Below are 20,213 nucleotides of genomic sequence, written 5' to 3'. Positions count from 1 at the left end.
GAACAGAACTGAGGTGAAAAAACCCCAACAACTCTTTGACCCCACTTTCATGCTGACATAGGAGAAAAATAATGGCACAAGTTGTTCCCTGTCTTTATGTCCCCAGTGATCTCTCTGGTACAGGATAATCCTGCCATAGGCAGCCAACACTCTCAGATCTGGAATTCATGAAATTGCATAGCAAAGCAACCATATGGCATACTGAGATTTTACCCTGAAGTTTTTATCTTTCTATCACAACAGCTTGACATGGGTGACAACCCTACTGGGACCTAATGTGAAGTTCACACCCACACAAATAGGCTTAACACGACTCACAATGTAAGTGGAACTGTCAGATGATCCAGTAATGCAGTACTTGGTTTTTTTCTGCGCTGATAGAAGAACAGATTTGCCCATCCTCTTACACGCCAGGTGTTTGGGGGGGAATACATTTCTGGTAGATAAAGAAAAAGTCCTGCCACAGCGTATCAGTTTTCCCCTACTTTAATATTCGTCTTCAATGATAGATACTACAATTTTTGCATGAGAGTATAACAGAGTTTTCATGAACAATTGGAAACTAAAGACGCAATATGTCCTGTAAGCCAGAGGTTTAAATTATTTACAAATATTTCTGCAGTATAAATAGGACTGTGCACAGTTCTTTCATAGGAATGTTAATGATTTTTAAGCTTTTAATCTCAGTATCTTGTGGCAAAGTGTCATGAATTAACTATATATTTCAGAAAAGGATTACCTTTATTTTTAAAACGCTCAATATACTCCCAGACCCCTATCTTCTATGTATGATTTTTATTTCAAACATTTTGCTCTGCTGATTCAATAACATATTGGGTTGCTTCTGGATTTTCTTTCTACACTGTGTGTAGAAAATTGTATAATTGACCAAATTGTAACTGAACAACTTTTGTCTGGTCTCAGTTCCTCCAAAGACCACTGATTTTCAGAGAACTATGGACAAAAATGTAATTTTCTTATTCAGAAATTTATAATTTGTAATTTGATTCAAGCTTCAGCTGATGATGATTCTTACTATCTCAAACAATTTCAGAGATTTTGGGAAATATTTAAAATGTAAAAGGTTAAGTTTGAACAGATTCAGAGAGGAAGGTATAGGGGTAACCTGCACGTTTAGATTCTTTTGTTGCTTTCATAAATTTTAACACATATTGACATGTTTGTCACCTCAAATCCAATGTGATTATAAGGCTTGTGAGTTCTTTTAATGAACGCTTGGATAGATGCCTTCCACTGTGTGCTCTGAGAAAATGAACCTTAATCTGTCTTCTCTATTGTCTCATGCTAAATAAGCATCAGGCTGCTGTTAGGTCTCTCTGGAACTCACTTCTCCAGGCTGAACAAGCCCAGCTTCACCACTGGTGAAAAAAAAACAGCATGAAAGAGACATTGAGAATCTCAGACTTTTTCACATGCTTTGTCAGTTCACCAATGTGATCTCATTTTTCTCCATCTTTCTTTGTTACTGGTAGACCTATAGAAATCTTTCTTGCTGCCTTTCAGTTGCCTTAATAGTTTTAGCTCCAGTTGCCCTTGATCTTTCCTAATTCTGTTCCTCTGTGACTGGGTGCCTTCTGGATAGCTAGCTCACCATTGCATCTACCTTCTGTGCACTTCCTTTACTCTTTAATCTCATACAGTTCTCCATTTGTCCATTTTTCTGCCACATCTGCTTGGGTCTCTGCACACTGGAAAGAGCTGTGCTTTGAGGAAACTCTCCTTCAAGATAAGTCAGTGGGCCTGAGATAAATCAGTTTTCCCTTCAGTGCAGTCTAATGGGAGTTTGCCAAGCAGATCCCTGAGCAAACCGAAGCCAGCTCACTGAAGTCCTGACTTATTCTGCTACTTGAATTCTTAATTTCTCTAAGTATTTTAAACTCCGTCATCTCACTGCCATTGTCATCAAAGCTGGTTTTGACCTTTACATCTCAAACCACCCCTTGCTTATTCACTAATAGAGAATCCAGACAAGTACCTCCTTTAGTTGTCTCACCTCGCAATTTTTTCAAAAATCTGTACTAAACATGACACCAAAATCTCCTGGATTACTTGTATCTTTCCATGTTGTTTTCCCAGCAAAAGTCAGGATGGTAATACCTCAATGAGAACCAAGGCCTGTGTTCATGAGTCTTTTTCCAGTTTCCTAAAGACACTTCATAAACTTTTCTGTATCAAGCTGTCTGTAGCAGACACCTGCCACAATATTTCTTTAAATGGTTCCCTTTTCATCCTGCCCCCATTCACTTGAGCAGTGCATCGCCATCACCCATTCCATAGCAAAGCTCCACACATTCAAGGCACTGTTTTGCATGAAGTTCAGCCCAGCCTCCTCATCTCCCCTGCCTATATTTCCAGAGAGCTTGCATCCATCCATTGCAGTATGCCAGGAACGCGAGCTATCTCACTTGGTGTGTTGTTCTTCTGATAGGAGGCTGTAGTTCTGAGAAAACACATAGACTTCTTACACATTCTGTCTTGCTTATGCTGTGTACGTTATGTGCAGGCACTTAAGATGGGCCCCACAGTTGTACTCAAGGAAGTGTGATGGCTTCCCTGATCATGTTTTCCAACAGGCAATTCTTTCCAGCTCCATGTAATTCCACTTTCTTTTAGTTTTTTCTCTGCATTCCCCAATTAATGTAGTTTAAAACTATCTTCACAGAGTTAGCAATCCTGTTGGCAAAGATGCTTTCCATTCTTTTTTTAGACTGATTCCATCTTTCCCCATCAGACCTCATTGCTCAAAGAGGGCCCATGGTAATAAAGATGAAGTCTTGTCTGTACCACTAATCAGATATTAACACCCAGGATGTTTCTATTCCTACCCACAGTCCTGTGGAAAACTCTGGCTGCCTGCCACCCCCCACCTTCACCTTTGCTGCCAGAGTCCACTAGTCACTTCTGATATGCTCAGGGTCTCTGTTGCCAGCATCATTGGTGCCTGCATGGACAAGCAGCAAAAGGAAGATATCTGAGCATCAGATAAAGCCTTGGCAATTTCTTTTCTGTATCCTGAATCCAGCCCTCTGATATACAAATAAACCTTCTAAGACATTAGATCTGGTCAAGAGATGGGTGACACTTTCCTTCAGAGAAGGAAGTCTTTTACCTGTTTTCAACCATTGCTTCATTTTAGTGGTACTGGTGAGTGTGTATGCATCAGACTCAGACAACTAATGTGACCATCCAAATGAAACCTACTTTTTGTCACCTGTTGTTACAACTTAATACTTATTCCATAAGTGAACCTCTGTAGGTGAAGAGAAAGTCTCCTTCAAGTTGTCAGAAGTAGTCATCTTCCAGCCTCCAGTGTTGTATAGTCTGTCCCCCTGTGCCTCACTGTGTCCTCTACCTATCCTTTCCCCCTTGTCCGGTCCTGCTCCTGTGGGTATCAGGCTTTTGTCCCTTCAGGGTCTCTAAGAAAAAACTCTTCATCTTCCATTTTGTCATCACTGATGTTTGTGTAGCCTGTTCTTCACCTGCAGCTCCTTCCCCTGGCAGCATGGCAACTCAACCAGTATGCATGTCTAGCTGATAAGGAGCTCATGCACCTTCCTCCTATGCTGTTCTGCCAGCAGGAGCATGGGTTCATACTGCTTCTTCAGATTCTTACTCAAAGTAACTCCCCAGAAGAGTATGAATTTCAGTGAAGTTTGTACTGATTGGAAATTACACCAAAATTGTTCCCTGACAGACTTCTTCCCCCTCTTTAAGGAATTAGGGGAAACATAAATTACTTCTTTTGTTTTAGCTACAGTAAAGCGAAACAGCACAAAGCAAAAAAAAATAAAAAATATTTGCATTATCCTCACATTTACAAAGAATGGTAAATAAAAATCTGGTCATAAAGTTGATGATCTGGTTAACAATCCTATTTAACAAACAAGGCCAAAACATTTGGTTATAATATTAATTTCTAGTAGTATTCTGAAGTTTTTTCAGTGCCTTCTTTCAATCAACCTTCACCACTCTTTAATTAGAAATTAAGCCTCTTTTTCCTCCCTCCCAGCTTTTCTGCATATCACTGCATGAAAAATCTTTTGCTGCTACTGGCAGAAATTTCATTCATATTCACACTGGAAGATTGGGAAAACATAAAGACAAGAAAATAATAAGACTGTCTCCCACCTACTCAGTCACTTTCCCTGAATCTATTAATTATTAACCATAAGTGTTGAGAATTAATAATTTAAAGACCATTTCCTCACTTAGAGGTTCACAACTGTTTATATTATTTTAATATAATTCTGAAAATAATTCATTATTAAATAATTGATTATTAATGCTCATCAATATAAGTAGCAAGGAAACAAAAGAAAGTTGGCTGATTTACAGCAGAATGTTTTTGAAAAATGTATATCCACACAAATATTAAGGTTGGATAGTAATAGGCAGTGGTGGTTACATGTTAATACAATGAATGCACTGCTGCTGTTGGTATCATATCAGTGTTTTTTTACAGTTGTAAATGTATGATTAAAGCTATTTGGGTAAATCAATCTGCAAACAAGTTATAGGTGAAAAATTTCTTTAATAAAGTAGATTAATCAGAATTCAGAATTCATGTCTTCTGCATTTTCTCTTGTAAAATATTTGTTAGATAATTTTTGTGCAAATCTATAAATACTAAATGTTTAAATGTAGCTGATTAGTATGACTGCATCTATTTTTTACTTAATATAGGAAAGTCGTCACTTGATCTGGTAAGTTTCCGAAATAGTAACTCTGTGATTGTTGACAGAAAGGAATGCTGTGCAGGAAAACAGTTTAAAAACTGTCTTCTCCCACTGACATATCAGGACTTTTAAACTGGCCATCACAGAATAAAATGGTAATGTTCACAAAATGTAGTTAGCTGACAAGAAGTGACAGAAAGTATGCCCAATATCGCATGTGAAAGAATGAAACACGGATGTTCATTAATGAATTAATAAGTTCAACACGTCTTTCCAACTGTGCTTATTTTCATTAGATGAGTTTAAACTTTTTGCCTGTTTAATTCTTGGCTATATTTTATTGATTACAAGACTAGATTGTCTTGACTTTACTAGACAATTAAAGGGCTCTCTATTAGAATAAATCTGAACAACCCTCAAAAGAGTATGCACAAATGGTTAAATTGCACACTCAGTTGAAGGACTATTTTCTTTTCACTTGCACAATATATTGGATTAAATATACTTCTTTCTCTCTATATATAGAAGCATATATTCATTGCATGTACTATGCTTCTCTATTAGCATACAATACATACCAAATAATGAATAATTTATTTGGAAAGTCTTCTTTTTATTTGTTTAGGAATGAGAAGCAGATTACCTATTTAGAAATTTTATTCTCCTAATATTAGTAAATTATCTTTTCTACTGTATTTGCTTATAATACTTCTACAGTAGAATCTAAATATCTTATATAAACACTGAAAATACATACTTTTTTTTTTTTTTTTCCTAAAGAAGATTGTTCTGTTAAGGCTATTATTAAAAGTCAAAAGCAAAATTTATAAAAATTACATAGAAAGTAAATTAATTACCTGAGATAAATTTTCATTTCTTTATGCAAAACTATTGACGTTTATTTGTTTTATTTGCTCAGCATAAATGCGTATGTTAAATGTTTTGATGTGTAGTACAGAATTATTTTATAATCAGAAATGGCATCTCTTCAATATTGTTACTCTTTTTGGAAAATAAGTTAATAAAAAAGCCATTTGTTACTAACATTTTAAGGAATTAAATCTGACAACAGCTTTCAAAGTCAGTGTTTTGCTGTAAAAGTAAGGACTGAATCAATGACAAAATATATCTTATTGCAAAATCCTGGCATGATTATGATAATATGGTGAAAATAAACTATCTGTGGCTCGTACTAGAACAAGAAGTGTGTCATTTGGATGACAATTTCCTAAATAATACCAAGTAGTCTGGCACTGGTATTTAATATGTGCTCATGAGGACACAAAGCTCTCAAGACAGACCAAGTGCTATCGTTGCCAAGTGGTCCATGTGGGGGTTTTGGACAAGAGAGGAAGAGCCAACCCGATAGCAGCACCTTGCACACCAGACTGGGGTCAGAGGAATCGGGTGCACAATGAGGTTGCAAAGTAAGTGTCACAGTCCAAGTTCTGCTAGCTGCTTTGATGGGAACTGTGATGCTGGTCTGATCTTTGTATGTGATCTTTAGATAGTGGCTAACTAAAAGATATTTTTTAAAATGTATTTGATTTTATTGGGATCCAGCTCCAGTAGCCATATGATGCTGGTATCATTAGATTTCAGTAGCCTTGCTTACAGTCGATTCACCATTGTTCTAATTTTAACGAAACAGAATGTATATCACATGAACTCAATCATGAGAAAATTACACTAGCTTAAAGGATGCCAGCAAGGAAAGGATAGAGAGAAAATCTACAACAGACTAATTTTATATGCCTTGCATGAATACATGAAAATTTTCAGAAGTTCATATTAACTCAGGAATGCTTTTATTTAAATTTAAATTATTTATTTTATATGCTTAGGGTCAGAACACAGAGACCATTTTTTCAAAATGACATTAAACTAATTTCATATATGAATTAAAAGCTAATTACTCATATGAATCTTCCATGATAAATTTGTCTTCCTATATACTTTCTGGTTTTAGTTTTATTCCTTTATCTTCAAAACATCACTGCAACATCATTAAGTTTCAGTCTTTCTGTAGCTCACCTTTTGACAGCAGAGCTAAAAGGCACTTCTAACATTAAAGTAAATCAACACTGTTCTTCAAGGTAAATTATGTAAATTGAATACCATTCAAAAAAAGTAAAAATGTGTTTAGTTATGGGAGATAATCCAATGTACAAAGGCACAATAAGGCTATATAAAATAAATAAATACACACCCCACCCCACCACCACCACCCCCAATCCCTGCCTCCAACCTATATGCAACTTTCTGGTTTTCCCAGAACTGTTCTTTTGAAACTAGTGGATACAGTAATTGCAATTTAAAAAAAATATTTGATTACTTCAGAGAAACCTCTGGTTTGTTTTTCATCAACTTTATACAGCTCAATGCCTCCCACCCCCAAAGGCTTTCATAAATTTATTGTATAATCCCAGCAACATGAGCAATAAGTTAGATGCCTAAAATTTGAGATGGCTGCAACTGTGAAGGTTAAGCATCTTAATGTTAAATATGAAATTGTCTCTATTCAAAGTTCAAATTTGTCATTTTCTATAACTGTGAAAAGTTTATATGTACCTCTAAGATTGCCATTATTTTATAAACTGGCTGCTTAGCTTGATCTACTTTGTGGCATAAGAAAGCAAAATGCCTCCAGCTCTGAGAAGTTTAAAGGCTAGTAAATGTAAATAAAAACCCCAGAAGTACCGTGAAAGTGGATAGGAAGAAAAAATACCTTCAGAAACATGCACATGTTGATATTACTTGAAATTAAGCAAAGTATTCCTCTAGAGTTGAAAAATATAACAAGTCTTTTTTTTCAGTTCCAATTTATAGGAAATCTAGTCTTTTCTTTGGAATGCAAATTCTGCTTTCCATGAAAGGAAGTGCTTTGTGATTCTATATATAACCTGTGAAAAGGCATTTTTTCTATGAAATCCATACGAATTGAGCATCAATAATTTTGTTTGATTTTAAAAGGAAGGCTATTTGAAAAGCAATACTTAGCCCTTTTCAAGTAAAAAACCTTTTCCTTAATTGTTTATGATAATGCAGATCATGCAACATGCTGGGATAAAGCATGACTTAGAACCACATCACAAACTTTAAGATGAAAATCACACAGAGATGCATGTGTTATTGCTCCATACCTGTATAAATTTCTGTAAAAACAGACAAAACCAGAAGTTGAATATATTATTTAGGTGAATTTTGTTTTTTCATTTTAAATATATAAGTTTATGACTACTAAACAATGAGATTATATTTGTATCCACATCTGTGTTTCACATTTCCACATAAAAGCATGCGTCATTCTTTCTCAGAAAATAAAAAAGAAAGTTACTAAGAAAAACAATTACCACAAGTTTATTACACTAATGGAATATATGAGAATGTTTTTCTTTTAATTCTTTTATCTTATCTTTGCTTATTGCATCAGAATTCAAATGAAATTACTAATATATGTGTAAGAATTATAGAAAGCTGGTATCAAAATCATTTTTTTCTTATGGCCTAGGACCTGTGGGTTTCATTTTCAGGTATAGTAATGGTCATGTTCAGTTCAGGTGGCCAAACCCTTCTGTGTTTTGAGATCCTGTTTTCATTTTCTGAAAAACTGACAGGTTGGCCAGGCATTATTTGTAGCAGCTGATACCAGGATAATTATTTTATTACTTTTATTTGTGTATTGGCAGATGACCCTACACCATAAATAGGCCTACCATGTAGAAAAATAAAGCTGCTAACATATTTTTTCGGCAGCCCAAACCCCTCCTAAAATTTGGTAAACTTTCTTTGAGCAACAGCAATGCCCTCATGATTTATGGGGCAACCAAGGAAAACATAAATCTTGTTTTAAGTATTTGAAAAATTGTCGTTTGCACATAGTTTCTGGAAAATTAATGGCCAGATACATACAGATTCTCATTTGAAATGAATATACCTTGTATCATCTACATAACTTAAATCTCTTCCTGGCAACCAAGGTTCTTGTACACCATTCTCACAGAATGACTAATGAAATTCACCCCCCTTATCTGCTTTTTTATCAGATTTACACACAGAGTATTCCCAGAGTACTCAGGGCTGTAAAGGCTTATAAAAGTTTTCTTGTGGATCAAAGCGTGTTCCAAGCTGTAAATGGAAAGCAGAGGTGAAACTGCAACACATACCTCACTGAATTTGTATAGACAATTAAGCAACTGGGGCTTTTAGAGATGCCTTTGTGTTCTTAGTGCTGTTCTGGAAGGCCATAGGTCTCTTACAGATTTTGTCATATCTCCCAGACACTTGTGGGTATCTATTCTACCTAAAAGTGTCTAAACTGACACTAGAAAAGGCTGAGCAAAACACTCGCTCTCTGAATTATTTCATTTTTGGAGGCAGAAACACCTGAATGTATCTAGATGGCAACTTTTAGAAACAATAGAAAAATTAGTAGAAATACCAAAAAAAATTTCCAAGGTTCTGCAGGGACTTCATGTGTAAGCCAACGGCAAGTCCCAGTTCATACTGATTCCCACTTAAGCAATGCATAGCCTTTTAGACCAAATTTCTTTATTGCTTAGAGGCAATGCATATTTTATAGGTAATATAGCACAAACATGGCCACGTTGCTCCTCTGCCCACGAAAAAGCCCCTGTGTGATGCAAAGTGCCCTTCATAGCTCTATGCACCAGTTTCATTTTTCCCCTAAATAAAATTTTATTTGGCTGTTCAGTGTCAAGACAGTGGCAAAACCAGATATAAACTGATATTGAACAGGGGATATTCTTTTATGGTCTAACACAGAGTTATCCTAGGAAGAGCCACAGGTCATGCAAAACTGCCTTTTTTTCATGGGTCTTGGCACAGGAATGACTGAGATTTAGCCTATGAGCACTGAAAAAGTAATTGCTCCATTATCTCTACTCTAGTTTTTTGCTTTCATGAGCACTTACATTTCTTACTTATTATCTGTTTTGTAATTAACTGTTCCCATAATAGAGAGTCCTATGCTGAAAACTTCATTATTACTCTTGCTTTTCAACAGACTTAAGCATTTTTTTTTTCTGCTGAGTTGCCTTTCTCACTAGTTTACTTTCTTTCACAACATGTTTAATGGACAATTACCATTTTTGCTTTAATCTTAATTGGAACACATTTGGAGACATGTGTCATTAAGGCTGCAACAAATAAGTAGACATTTTCTCAGAATTTAATTTCAAATTTCCTCTATAATTACATATTTTTGATTAAAAAGGTCATACATATTAGCAACATCTAGACCAAACACATACAGTGCATTGTTTTAAATGAATCATGTAATAATTTGGAGCGAACAAAAATTTTCTTTGCTCCAATTATTAAATACAAGTTATTTAACAACCTTTTTTTTTTAAGAAAAAAAATTAATGTCAGCTCTTACATGGCTGTCACATATCAAATATATGATCTCTACCTTAAAGGGACATTTTAAAGCTTTCCTCCTTCCTGATGTTTCTTTGGGAATAGCAGAATTACTGGCTCGGTCCTTGGGTCATGGAAATGTTGGTGAAGTAGTTTGATTCGCCTTTTCCTTAAATACCAGTGCAGAAAAATGGGGCAAATTTCCAGTTCTGGTGTGGGAGTGCAAGATCTGTTCTTAGCTTTCAAACCCAAGTAAGAATAAAGTGACCTTGTAAGTCCTACTTTATTTTCTGTAAAAATCAGTTGGTCTAGAAATTGTAGTGGGATCGTTCTCCTTTTGCATGCTAAAAATGCTGAAAGCAGCAGGCCTGATACAGGGACAATCCTGCTACACGCTCAGCAAGGACTGGTGTCTAACAGTTATGACTAACTTCATTGAAGTGTCTGTATGATACATAAAAAATGTTGGCATTTCAAAGCTATGAACAGTAAACTTGCATTTATTACTACAGACCTGGCTATTAGCAGAATGTTTGAATATACTTCAAGGTTCTTACAAAACACCAAAAACAACAATACACCTAAATAGGCATGAAATAGCTAATAATTCAGCTGAAGCACCTTGAAAGTAAATATGTAATACTAAATCAACTCAAAAGTGGGCCAGCTTTACTAAGAAACAGTAAACCAGTGTTTATCAGCATTTGAGCATGTCTCCTGCTAAGATATATTTGAACAATTGAACTGCAGGCATTCTTCCCCTTCCCTTCAAGTAACTGAGCAAGAGCCAGATAAAATCTGTAAATCAATGTACTCCTCCAGCTTTAAGTTATACGAAGACTTATAACTAAGGAAAGCAAATAAAACTGTAACAATCCAAAAAGACAGTTCTGATTTTGCTGGTGTGGGTGAAGAATATAATGAGTATGTTTAAGCCTTATAACAAAATATATAGCTTGAGACAAAAAATGTACTTTGCTGAACTGTAATGGACACCAGCACAGGAGTGAAAAATATGGTAGGTCTCAGGTTTGGGAAAATATTCTTTTACTCCTTAGCATAAAAGAATGAGGAGTCTTTCTTTCATTGAAAATTAAAGTGCATGTTTATGTCAAAATATGATTAATATCAACTACTTCTTCCTATTATTCTCTGTAAATAAATACTTTCAGGTCTGTATTTAATGTGCTTCCACATGGCAGAAACAGCATTGATATAAATATATATATATTTATAGATAAAATATAACATTAGGAACTATAAAATTTTCTAATTGCATTGTTCTTGAATTGTATGCACATTTTTAATGGAACAAAACAGTATTTCCTGACAGAGACATCAGAGCTTTCATGAAAATGTTATGACCCCTAAATGAGATACAGTCTCACAGTACGTTTCTCACATACTCTACTCTCTTCTGAAACACTCGATATCAATTCCGTAATAACTGTGATTCTATTATAGAAAGGCTACAATTGTAGAATCAATATCATAATAGAAAAGTTATTATAATAACTCCCCAGCTAGGATACTATAACGGAATCAAGCTCATATGAGGGCTGAGGCCTGCTTAACACTGTAATAGATAAATTACTGCCAAAGACTATCAGTCAGACTGTCTAAAATAGTAGCATATTTACAGGAACTAATACACTGGAACAAAGCAGCAGCAACTGTACCAGGTATGTACTTAGGTTAAATCTTGTATGAATAGAGCATTATGCTACAGTATGTGTAAGTGGCAGCATGGTAAATAGCATTTCAGCATTCTAGTGTGAGGTGTAATACTAATTTGTGCGATGTAAGTGAGTGCTAGAACACCAGTGAAAGCAGACAGAAGCAGAGAACTGGACTTTAAAAAGTGGACTGTTGTATTGGGGTAATTAGAACATATTCACAAGCACATACATTATTTGTGGCATAGGTAATTATTATACATGACAAAAGCATATTATATAAATCTAGATGCTAGTATTTTTTTCTCCATTTGATCTTAGTTACAATGCATGCTCAATTCGGCTCAGTAAATTCTAGAACTTCTGTGTGGGTTTGCACAGGAATCTCTTCACTAATAACATAATCTGGTATAGATGTATTTTTTTCTTTAATCAAATCTTAAACTTCCTCCAATCCAAAGTCTAAAGAGTTGTGATATAAAAGTATGTGGACTTTTAAGTTCATTGTGTTATACCTTATCAGGATTACAGGTAAAGAAAGCTGTATGATTTTGGAAAATTGAAATGCAATTTTCATCTCCACAGGACAAGGAACTTGGCTGAAATAGGATTAAAAGACTTCAATTATCATATTTAGTAATTAGAGCATTATTAGAAGTTGACAAGAATGTTATTTTGTATCTGGAAGTCTTATAAGTTTCTTCAGTTTTCTTCTGAATTATGCATGGATGCACTATTAGTACCCTCAAGCTGTTCAACTGAACGTTTGGGAAAAGTCAAAGGTAGAAATTTCAGTGGCAATAATTCCATTGAAGAAAGACCAGTGATCTACACTAGCTGTGGGGAAATCCTCTGCCAGGGGAACACTGATGGAGAGGAATACATTAGTTTTTTTCACTGTTAGAGTTATAGCAACAGCGTCAGAAGACTAACTTCTTCTCCAATGCTCTCCGTACATTGACTTTACCATGGAAATTGGATTTTCTAAGAAGGTCTGTGTCTACACAAAAACTAGATCAGGCTTGTACAGTTAATTTGCACAGTCTGGACTGTTGGACATTTGAAGGAGAATCCAGATTTACACCATTACCCAAGCATCATTGTTCTTAAAAGCTTTGGGTGACTTCCAGTATTCTATGGAAGCCAATGAAATGAATCAAAATGTTTTGTCAAAGTAGACAAATCCTTGTTTTTTTAAAAAAGAAACAAATCCCCACACAAGAAAAATACAAGAAACTATGAATATAGAATAATACTTTATTAAAATTCTCATGACTTTTCATGTTCATGTAGGAATAATGTAAAAGTTTGTTAAAATACAGAAGGACATAGGATATCAAAGAACTTGCAGCATGTAAAAATAAGAAGTAGCTGTACTTGTTCTTGAAAGAAGTGAAATGGAAAAAGCAAAAATATGCAGATTTTTCTATTTTCTTTTTTGAAAGAAGAGGAAATGAAGGGGAAAGAAGAGGAAAATAGAAAAATCAAAACTTTCTGGTCATAATCTTGCATAGTCTCCTTGTCAAACCAATGAGAATAGTCAAGGAAATCAGGAAGAAAGAAAGAGGAATACATGCAAACCACTTCCTGTAGATAGAATCAATTTCTAGCTTAATCTGACAGGCTACCTATTGTATGCATGCACCTGAAAGTCCAAATCATGCTCTGATTTTCTTAATTCTATGTGCTGTACAATAGAGGTCTGCTGTACACATTTTGATCAACTGGTAAATTATACGTTCCTAATAGTGGTGCATACCCTTCAAGTCAGACTCTGTGATGGGAGAATCAAACCATTACAATGTATTATGGAAATACAACTTCAGATTGCTTTCCAAGTAAATGACAGAATACATAATATAACATTTATGCTTTTCCACTGAGAATAACAGAAGCAAGAACATCTGTGAATATATTGAAAAAAAAATAAAACAGGTATTCCTATACAACTTCTATGATCAATATCATGTATTTACTTTCTTAATAAAGCAGTTCTGTAGTCTGTAATTAGTGCACACAAAGGTATTCATTGCGGTAGCTTGAATATTTCCACACAATTAGAAAATCTAGTTTAACTACCCATTATGTTGGCTTACTGTGAATCTGTCAAAGACTACATTTACAGCAGTTTAAACAAACAGATGGCATGAGACTGAGGCAAAGTTTTCTTATGAAATTCATTCTGCTTTTTCTTATACCATCATAAATTTAGGTAACATCAGTATAAGAATTTGATCTTGAAAAGTGCTGAGTCATCTTTTCCTTCTAACAAAAATTCTATGGATACTAGACATCTTCTACCAAGAATATTGTTTTCAGAAGATCTAAGATGTCATTTATGAATCTTGCCATCAGGGATTATTTAACTTTTCCATTGAGACTATTAGACACTGTTAGCTTCTTGAAGGACTACAGAAATGTTGACTTTCTGAAATTTTAAAATCACTTAGTTAAATATCTAAATGAATATCAAAGTCTTCTGAGAATCTGGTACTTGTGAAAAAAGTACTTAAGTGTTTCTAAGCTTGTACTGAAAATGATTTCACATCTTTCTGAGCAGATGCAATTCTGATACTGCAGTACTCATTTACTTGTTATTATACTAAACTTTATTCAGCGGAACATAAATTAAAACTAATAAAAATTACCGACTACATTTTTGACCATTAACTAAAATAATAAGAACAAATATTAGAGCTCACACTTTTCTCATGAATGATGAATTTAATGCATCCATATTCCCTGAAGGGGAAAAGCCCTGCTGTCTCAACATATCAAGAAAGTTGCCTTCTAAAGTATTCTGGAATCCTAATTATATATCATTATACTGAACTGAAGGAGAAAAAATGTACTTATATTTAATTTATAAATCAACAAGCGCCTTTAATTGAGACTATCACTTGAACTAGATTTGCTCTAGAACACTGCACAATTTGTTATTTTGAATTATTTTAGCAGTGAATGTTTAAAATCAAACACCCACAATTTCTATGAAAAACATCACAATAAAGCTTGCATTTTAAGTGTATTTCCTTTAAAAGCATCAACAGAAATAATCAAACACACTTCATGCATTTCAAGATAACTATAAATTGTTTTCTGAGAATGAAAAAAATAATTTAGAGAATGCCATAACCAATGAAATTAGAGAGAAAAATGTGTAGAAAAGCTTTGTGATGGCAGCTTGATGAGCAGATGGCTCTCATTTTGTAAATAATCTTATTCTGTTAACAAACTAATTTCAAAGTATCCATTTTGATTAATAAATAAACACTCCTAATAAATGTATAAACAAAGTTTACTTCAAATTACTTGCAGCCTAAGGCATAATTGCCTGGTCACTTTAAAAGCTTTGCTTGAGAAAACAAAGGACTAATAATGCTGTAGTAAGAGTGAAAGGAGTTCAGACAATTGACAGAATTGCTTTCTAAAGTTAATTATGTTTGCTTTCCCCCCTCCCTTGGTGTTCATTACCTTTAAAGGGAGCCACACATTGGCAGAAGTAATTACCAGGTTGGTCAATGCAGGTGGCTCCATTCTTGCAGGGAAATGAAGCACACTCATCTATATCTGTTTCACATCTTGCACCTTGGAAAAGATGAGAGATTTGAACATTTAGTGAGACAATCAGGTGCCAATTTCTAATTCATTTTCACGACAAGAATGTCAAACAACTTGTGAGGAGAAACTAATATAAATCAACCAAATAAAGAGCCACACATAATAATGTTAGCATCCATTTAATTCTTATCATCACGAATACATAACAACTTATTTCTGAGTTGCTAAATGGTAACTAATCTTCCCTGTGTAAGTAAGCTTTGAAGGCCTTTTTAGATGCAGACTAATTTATCTTGTGCTATTTAGTTTACAGATGGAGTCAGTGTTCCAGTTTGTTGGAATGCAAATGAAACATACCAGGGCAGATAAAGAGAAATGAGAAGGAAACACAAGCAAATTAGTCCATGATGTCTTAATGGATGCTTTGTGGACCACCTTACTGTGGAAAACAAGGTTTACTATGATACAACTCACCAGTAAAGCCAGGTAGACAGATGCATTCATAGCCACCAATAAGGTCTTCACATGATGCATTATGAAGACATGGAGAAGAGTAACATTCATTTGTATTTGCTTCACAAGTTGTGCCTAAAAATATACAACCAGGCAAAGGGGAGAGAAGTTACTGCACAGAATATATAGTTAAACATCAAGACTTACTTTAACAGAATATAGCTCACATAGTGGAATATATCTTTTTATATTCAAATTTGGGCATCTATGACAGTACATTGATATATTTAATGTTTAAACTATTCACTAATTTTATCAATAGATTAAAAGTACAGTTGTTGAACAGATTCCTAAAGCTTAAACCAGACAATTTCCTTATTATATAAATATAGACAAATAGAAAAAAAAATACAGCAAATATAATAGACTGCATTGCAATTACATGAGAGGAAATAGTCCTTGTGTTCATGATAAGGCAACAGATGTACTCCCAGAAAATGGAAAAAAAATCTGATGTAGGCAAGAACACAATTTGTTCCAGACTAGACTGTAGCTAACATAGCAACATAGTTACCTAAAGCATAAAAATACTTTTTGTAATATTTCTGAGTGAACCTAATTTTTTATCATTTGAAGAATAAATTAAAAATAACATCAGCTGTGAGTTTTGAAAAGTGCAAAGAATTTTAGTAAATAAAAATGCAAGTGATAGTTGTTCTGAATATAGCTAGCAGTAGAAATGTAATATTTTGCCCTATGACATCTGAATTATAGATTCCTTTGTATTTCAATGATTAAAAATCCATATTTAAAAAATGATTCACTAAAAAGAAAATGTATGCACTGTGAATTCCTAATCTGAGCTGAAAGCAAAGACTAGCTGCAAAAATTAATGCATCCACTTATCTAAGTCATTACATTTTTCACTTAAATTTTACAAATATGCCAAAACAAAACCTTTCCCACAAAGGTTTTTTCTCTCTGATTCTATTATATTAAATTTGCCAACTGTTTAGAAATTTTACAGAAAACTGTATATGCTATTTGCAAAATTTCACTAAACTCCACTTATGCATTTTCAACAGCTAAGTCACTAGCCAGCAGAAAACACCTAGTTCCATGCTGTCATGAAAACAAAGTAGACAACTTTTGTCAAGATGCACTTACGCTGAATTTAAATGCTTAGAACTTCAGATGACACTAAAATAAGTATACATGCATCTCATCTGATATGTTAAGAAATTGGTGTAAGACTCAAACTAAATTTATGAAGTTACAGTTCTATGGATTTTTTAATACCTTGAAACCCATCCTGACACACACAACTGAAGGCATTCAGATGATCAACACAAGTAGCTCCATTGTGACAAGGATCACTAAGACACTCGTCCACCTCAATCTCACAGTTATTACCTGGAAACAAGTGAAAGATTCAGTTCATTGGGAACAAGCCACTGGTAAGTCAACAGTACAAGTGGCAACAACAAAATGAAATAACTGAGGTTAGTTATTATAACTAACGGGGAACTTACACCAATGAGCCATAAACTGTCTTTGGGGAATTAATTTCTTGTCAATTAAAGGCAAAAGTGAAATGTATATATAATATACAATGTTCAACAAAGATCTAATGGGAATTTTATAGATTCATTTACAGATGTACTCAAAAGGTTTCATCTTTTAATCTTGTAAAGAAAATTAAGTCTTGAGTTTTCCTGAAACATCATGAAAGTGTAAGTATGGTTTCTAAGACCGAATATTAAAATATCATAGTCTTTTCCTGTAAAATTATTTTTCATTCATGTATCAATTTTTGGATTTGTTGTGAAGATCTTTATGGCAAATACTGGGAAAAGTTTCCAATATGACCAAATATTTTAATATTTTTTTTGGAAATAATAATCAAAAAGTTAGATACTGCCATATATATTTCTAAATATGCAGAGGGAAAAATATAGATGCTGATTTCTAGTTGAGAATGATGTACCTTTTATTTTTTTCTTGCCTTTGAGGTAGAACAAATCTCAGAAAGTATTTCTTTGTATTTTGTATATCAATTATCCAAACAGATGAGAATGGCCTCAAATTTATTATTAGTTATGCCCAAAGGGTAGGTAAAAAGTTCCTGATTGTTTCAGAGAAGCTCTGCTTAATTTGGCCACAGAAAATGTATAAACTAAAAGTAAACATCTACTATTATGTAGACATGAATATAAGAATTAAACCAAATTTCAATAAAATAAGATTTCACCAAGAATTATTACAAGTAACATCAAACAATTTTACTTTTTATTTTGATAATAATAATAATAATTATAATAATAATAAAATAATACAACCATAGAAACAAGAAATAGCATTTAATTATATTATAGACACAAATACTACAGCTATTAAATTACAGATGACTTCATTTAAATGGATGCCTACATTAGGTCATAGAGGAACAGTTTACATAATGAGTCTACCCAAGATCTGAATTCCTATTTCCTCCTTGACTATCGAGACACATTCAGGAGTCATCCTATTCTTGCTTTAGGAGCCCTGTCAAAGTCCCTGCAGTTAGACAGGATGGATCTGGGCTGCGGAGCTGACCTGCCACTCAGGGAATTCCTTCTACACTTGATTATTTCATCACAGAGGTGATCAAAAAAGGTCTGAATCTGTATCTGGAAAACAGGTTTTTTTGTTGTTGTTGTTTTGGGGGGTTCTGGGTATTATTATTTTTTTTTTTACACTGTAATCTGGAATTATCATGACAGTATGCTAACATAACCAAACTAATTTTAATCCAGTCAGACTCTGTACTAATGACAATGACTCGGAGGGTAGATTTAAGTATGAGTAGGTAAACCTGCCCCAAATCGTGGATGTATATTTGGCAGTTGAGGCGCTTGTTACCCCAGCCTTATTGTTACAGGAAGCACAAAGCAGATAAATTAAGGCCAACTTGCATATGGCTGGGAGTTGCAATAACATCAGTGTAAGACAGACACCCTGTCTAAAATAGTATAAACTAAAAGTTATTGGAGTGGAAATAGTCCCTTGTAGTCAGTATTTTTTACAGCTGAATACTCTTACACAGGCAAGTATTTCTATTTGACAGGGAGCAAAAGTTGCTTTTGCCTTAATCAGAGGCACACTGCTGAATTACATCTGTTGCTACTTTGAATAACCTTGTTTTCTCTGGTTTAGGACTTGCTTAAACATGTTGAACAACACGCCTTTGAACCCACCTATAAAACCAGGTGCACAGAAACAAAGATAGCCACCCAATACGTCTTTACAGATGCTAGAAGTGCCACATGGATGTGACAGGCAGGCAGCGACATCCGCTTCGCAAAACTGACCAGTAAAACCTGATGAAAAATGGAGTAACAGAAGACATAAAAAAATTATTATATTTAGACTGAGAAAACAGACAAGTGAAAGACCAATTTTGCTAAGTACTTTTGTGTTCTTTATTTATATTTAAAATTTTTATTTAGGATAGAGTAAAATACTACAGTTTCTTTGAAAGTTTCCATTTCATTACAAAGCAATTCTAAATGGACAAAAGAACTGTATGATAAAGCCATAATTGCTATAATAATAAAAAAGATTCAAGATACAACAGGTCTTCAAGAGAATTTGATAGAATATAAATTTCTTCAAGTGGTTTTATGCAGATATTGCTATCTTTATTGATATTTCAGTAAGCACACAGTTGATAAAAGCCTTCTCAATTTTAGTGTGGTGTTCTTACACCACACTAAAAAAACATCCTGTGTTTCCAAGCCAGAAGAGAAAATTGTTCCATTACATTCCATTATAAAGCAGGTATTATAATACCTGACAGGTTTGGCAGCTTATTGATGTTGATTTTTTGAACCAATTAATTTATAGTTCATATGAAATCTAATCTTGTGAAACATTTGAGCATCTGTGTTTCTTGTTGAGGACGACATATACACAAAATTTAAGAAGCAAATTCAAAGATAAAATAGAAATCTACATTTTACACTTAGGGTATATTTGCCATGGTATTATAGTTTCTGATACCATCATCTAGCAAGAAAATCGCATGGTTCATTGATGACAGCACCTTTATTTTAGAACACACAATAAATAGTTGCAAGTAAATGTTCTTTGTTTCACTGAAAAATTTGTTTTAAAACCCAATAAATATTTTAAAATTAATTGATATAAAGCAATTAAAAAATCAATCAGTGTGTATGTACCTAGGACCTAAGTGTTGAATATAAATGCCAGGTTTCAAACTTTAGAATTTTTCTTGTAACTTTTGTCATAAAAAGCCAATGAGTTAAAGTACAAAAGGTATAGTTTTCTGTTCTCTCATTAACTGAGCACTTTAAAAGTTTCTAAAAGTTTTTAGATTCTTGCAAAAATAATGTTACAGAAAAGATCAAAAGAGACTGAACCAATTTATTATAATTTAACAACA

General features: G+C 34.0%; 1 protein-coding gene across 1 annotated transcript in view; it reads right to left on the bottom strand.

Annotated features, from left to right (window-relative positions):
* Nucleotides 1-20,213, bottom strand: part of EYS (eyes shut homolog) — an 873,960-nt gene that overhangs the window by 587,440 nt on the left and 266,307 nt on the right. Inside the window, exons 15-18 of the mRNA XM_027809136.2 lie at nt 19,006-19,128; nt 17,069-17,182; nt 15,791-15,904; nt 15,230-15,343 (exon numbers count right to left, since the gene is read on the bottom strand). Coding sequence (XP_027664937.2) covers nt 15,230-15,343; nt 15,791-15,904; nt 17,069-17,182; nt 19,006-19,128 — 465 coding nt within the window. The remainder of the gene's footprint in view (nt 1-15,229; nt 15,344-15,790; nt 15,905-17,068; nt 17,183-19,005; nt 19,129-20,213) is intronic.

Source organism: Falco cherrug, chromosome 6 (genome assembly GCF_023634085.1).
Source record: "Falco cherrug isolate bFalChe1 chromosome 6, bFalChe1.pri, whole genome shotgun sequence".
NCBI classification, from domain to species: domain Eukaryota; kingdom Metazoa; phylum Chordata; class Aves; order Falconiformes; family Falconidae; genus Falco; species Falco cherrug.
The sequence above is the reverse complement of the archived record's forward strand: the minus strand, read 5'-3'. Positions and strand labels throughout refer to the sequence as shown.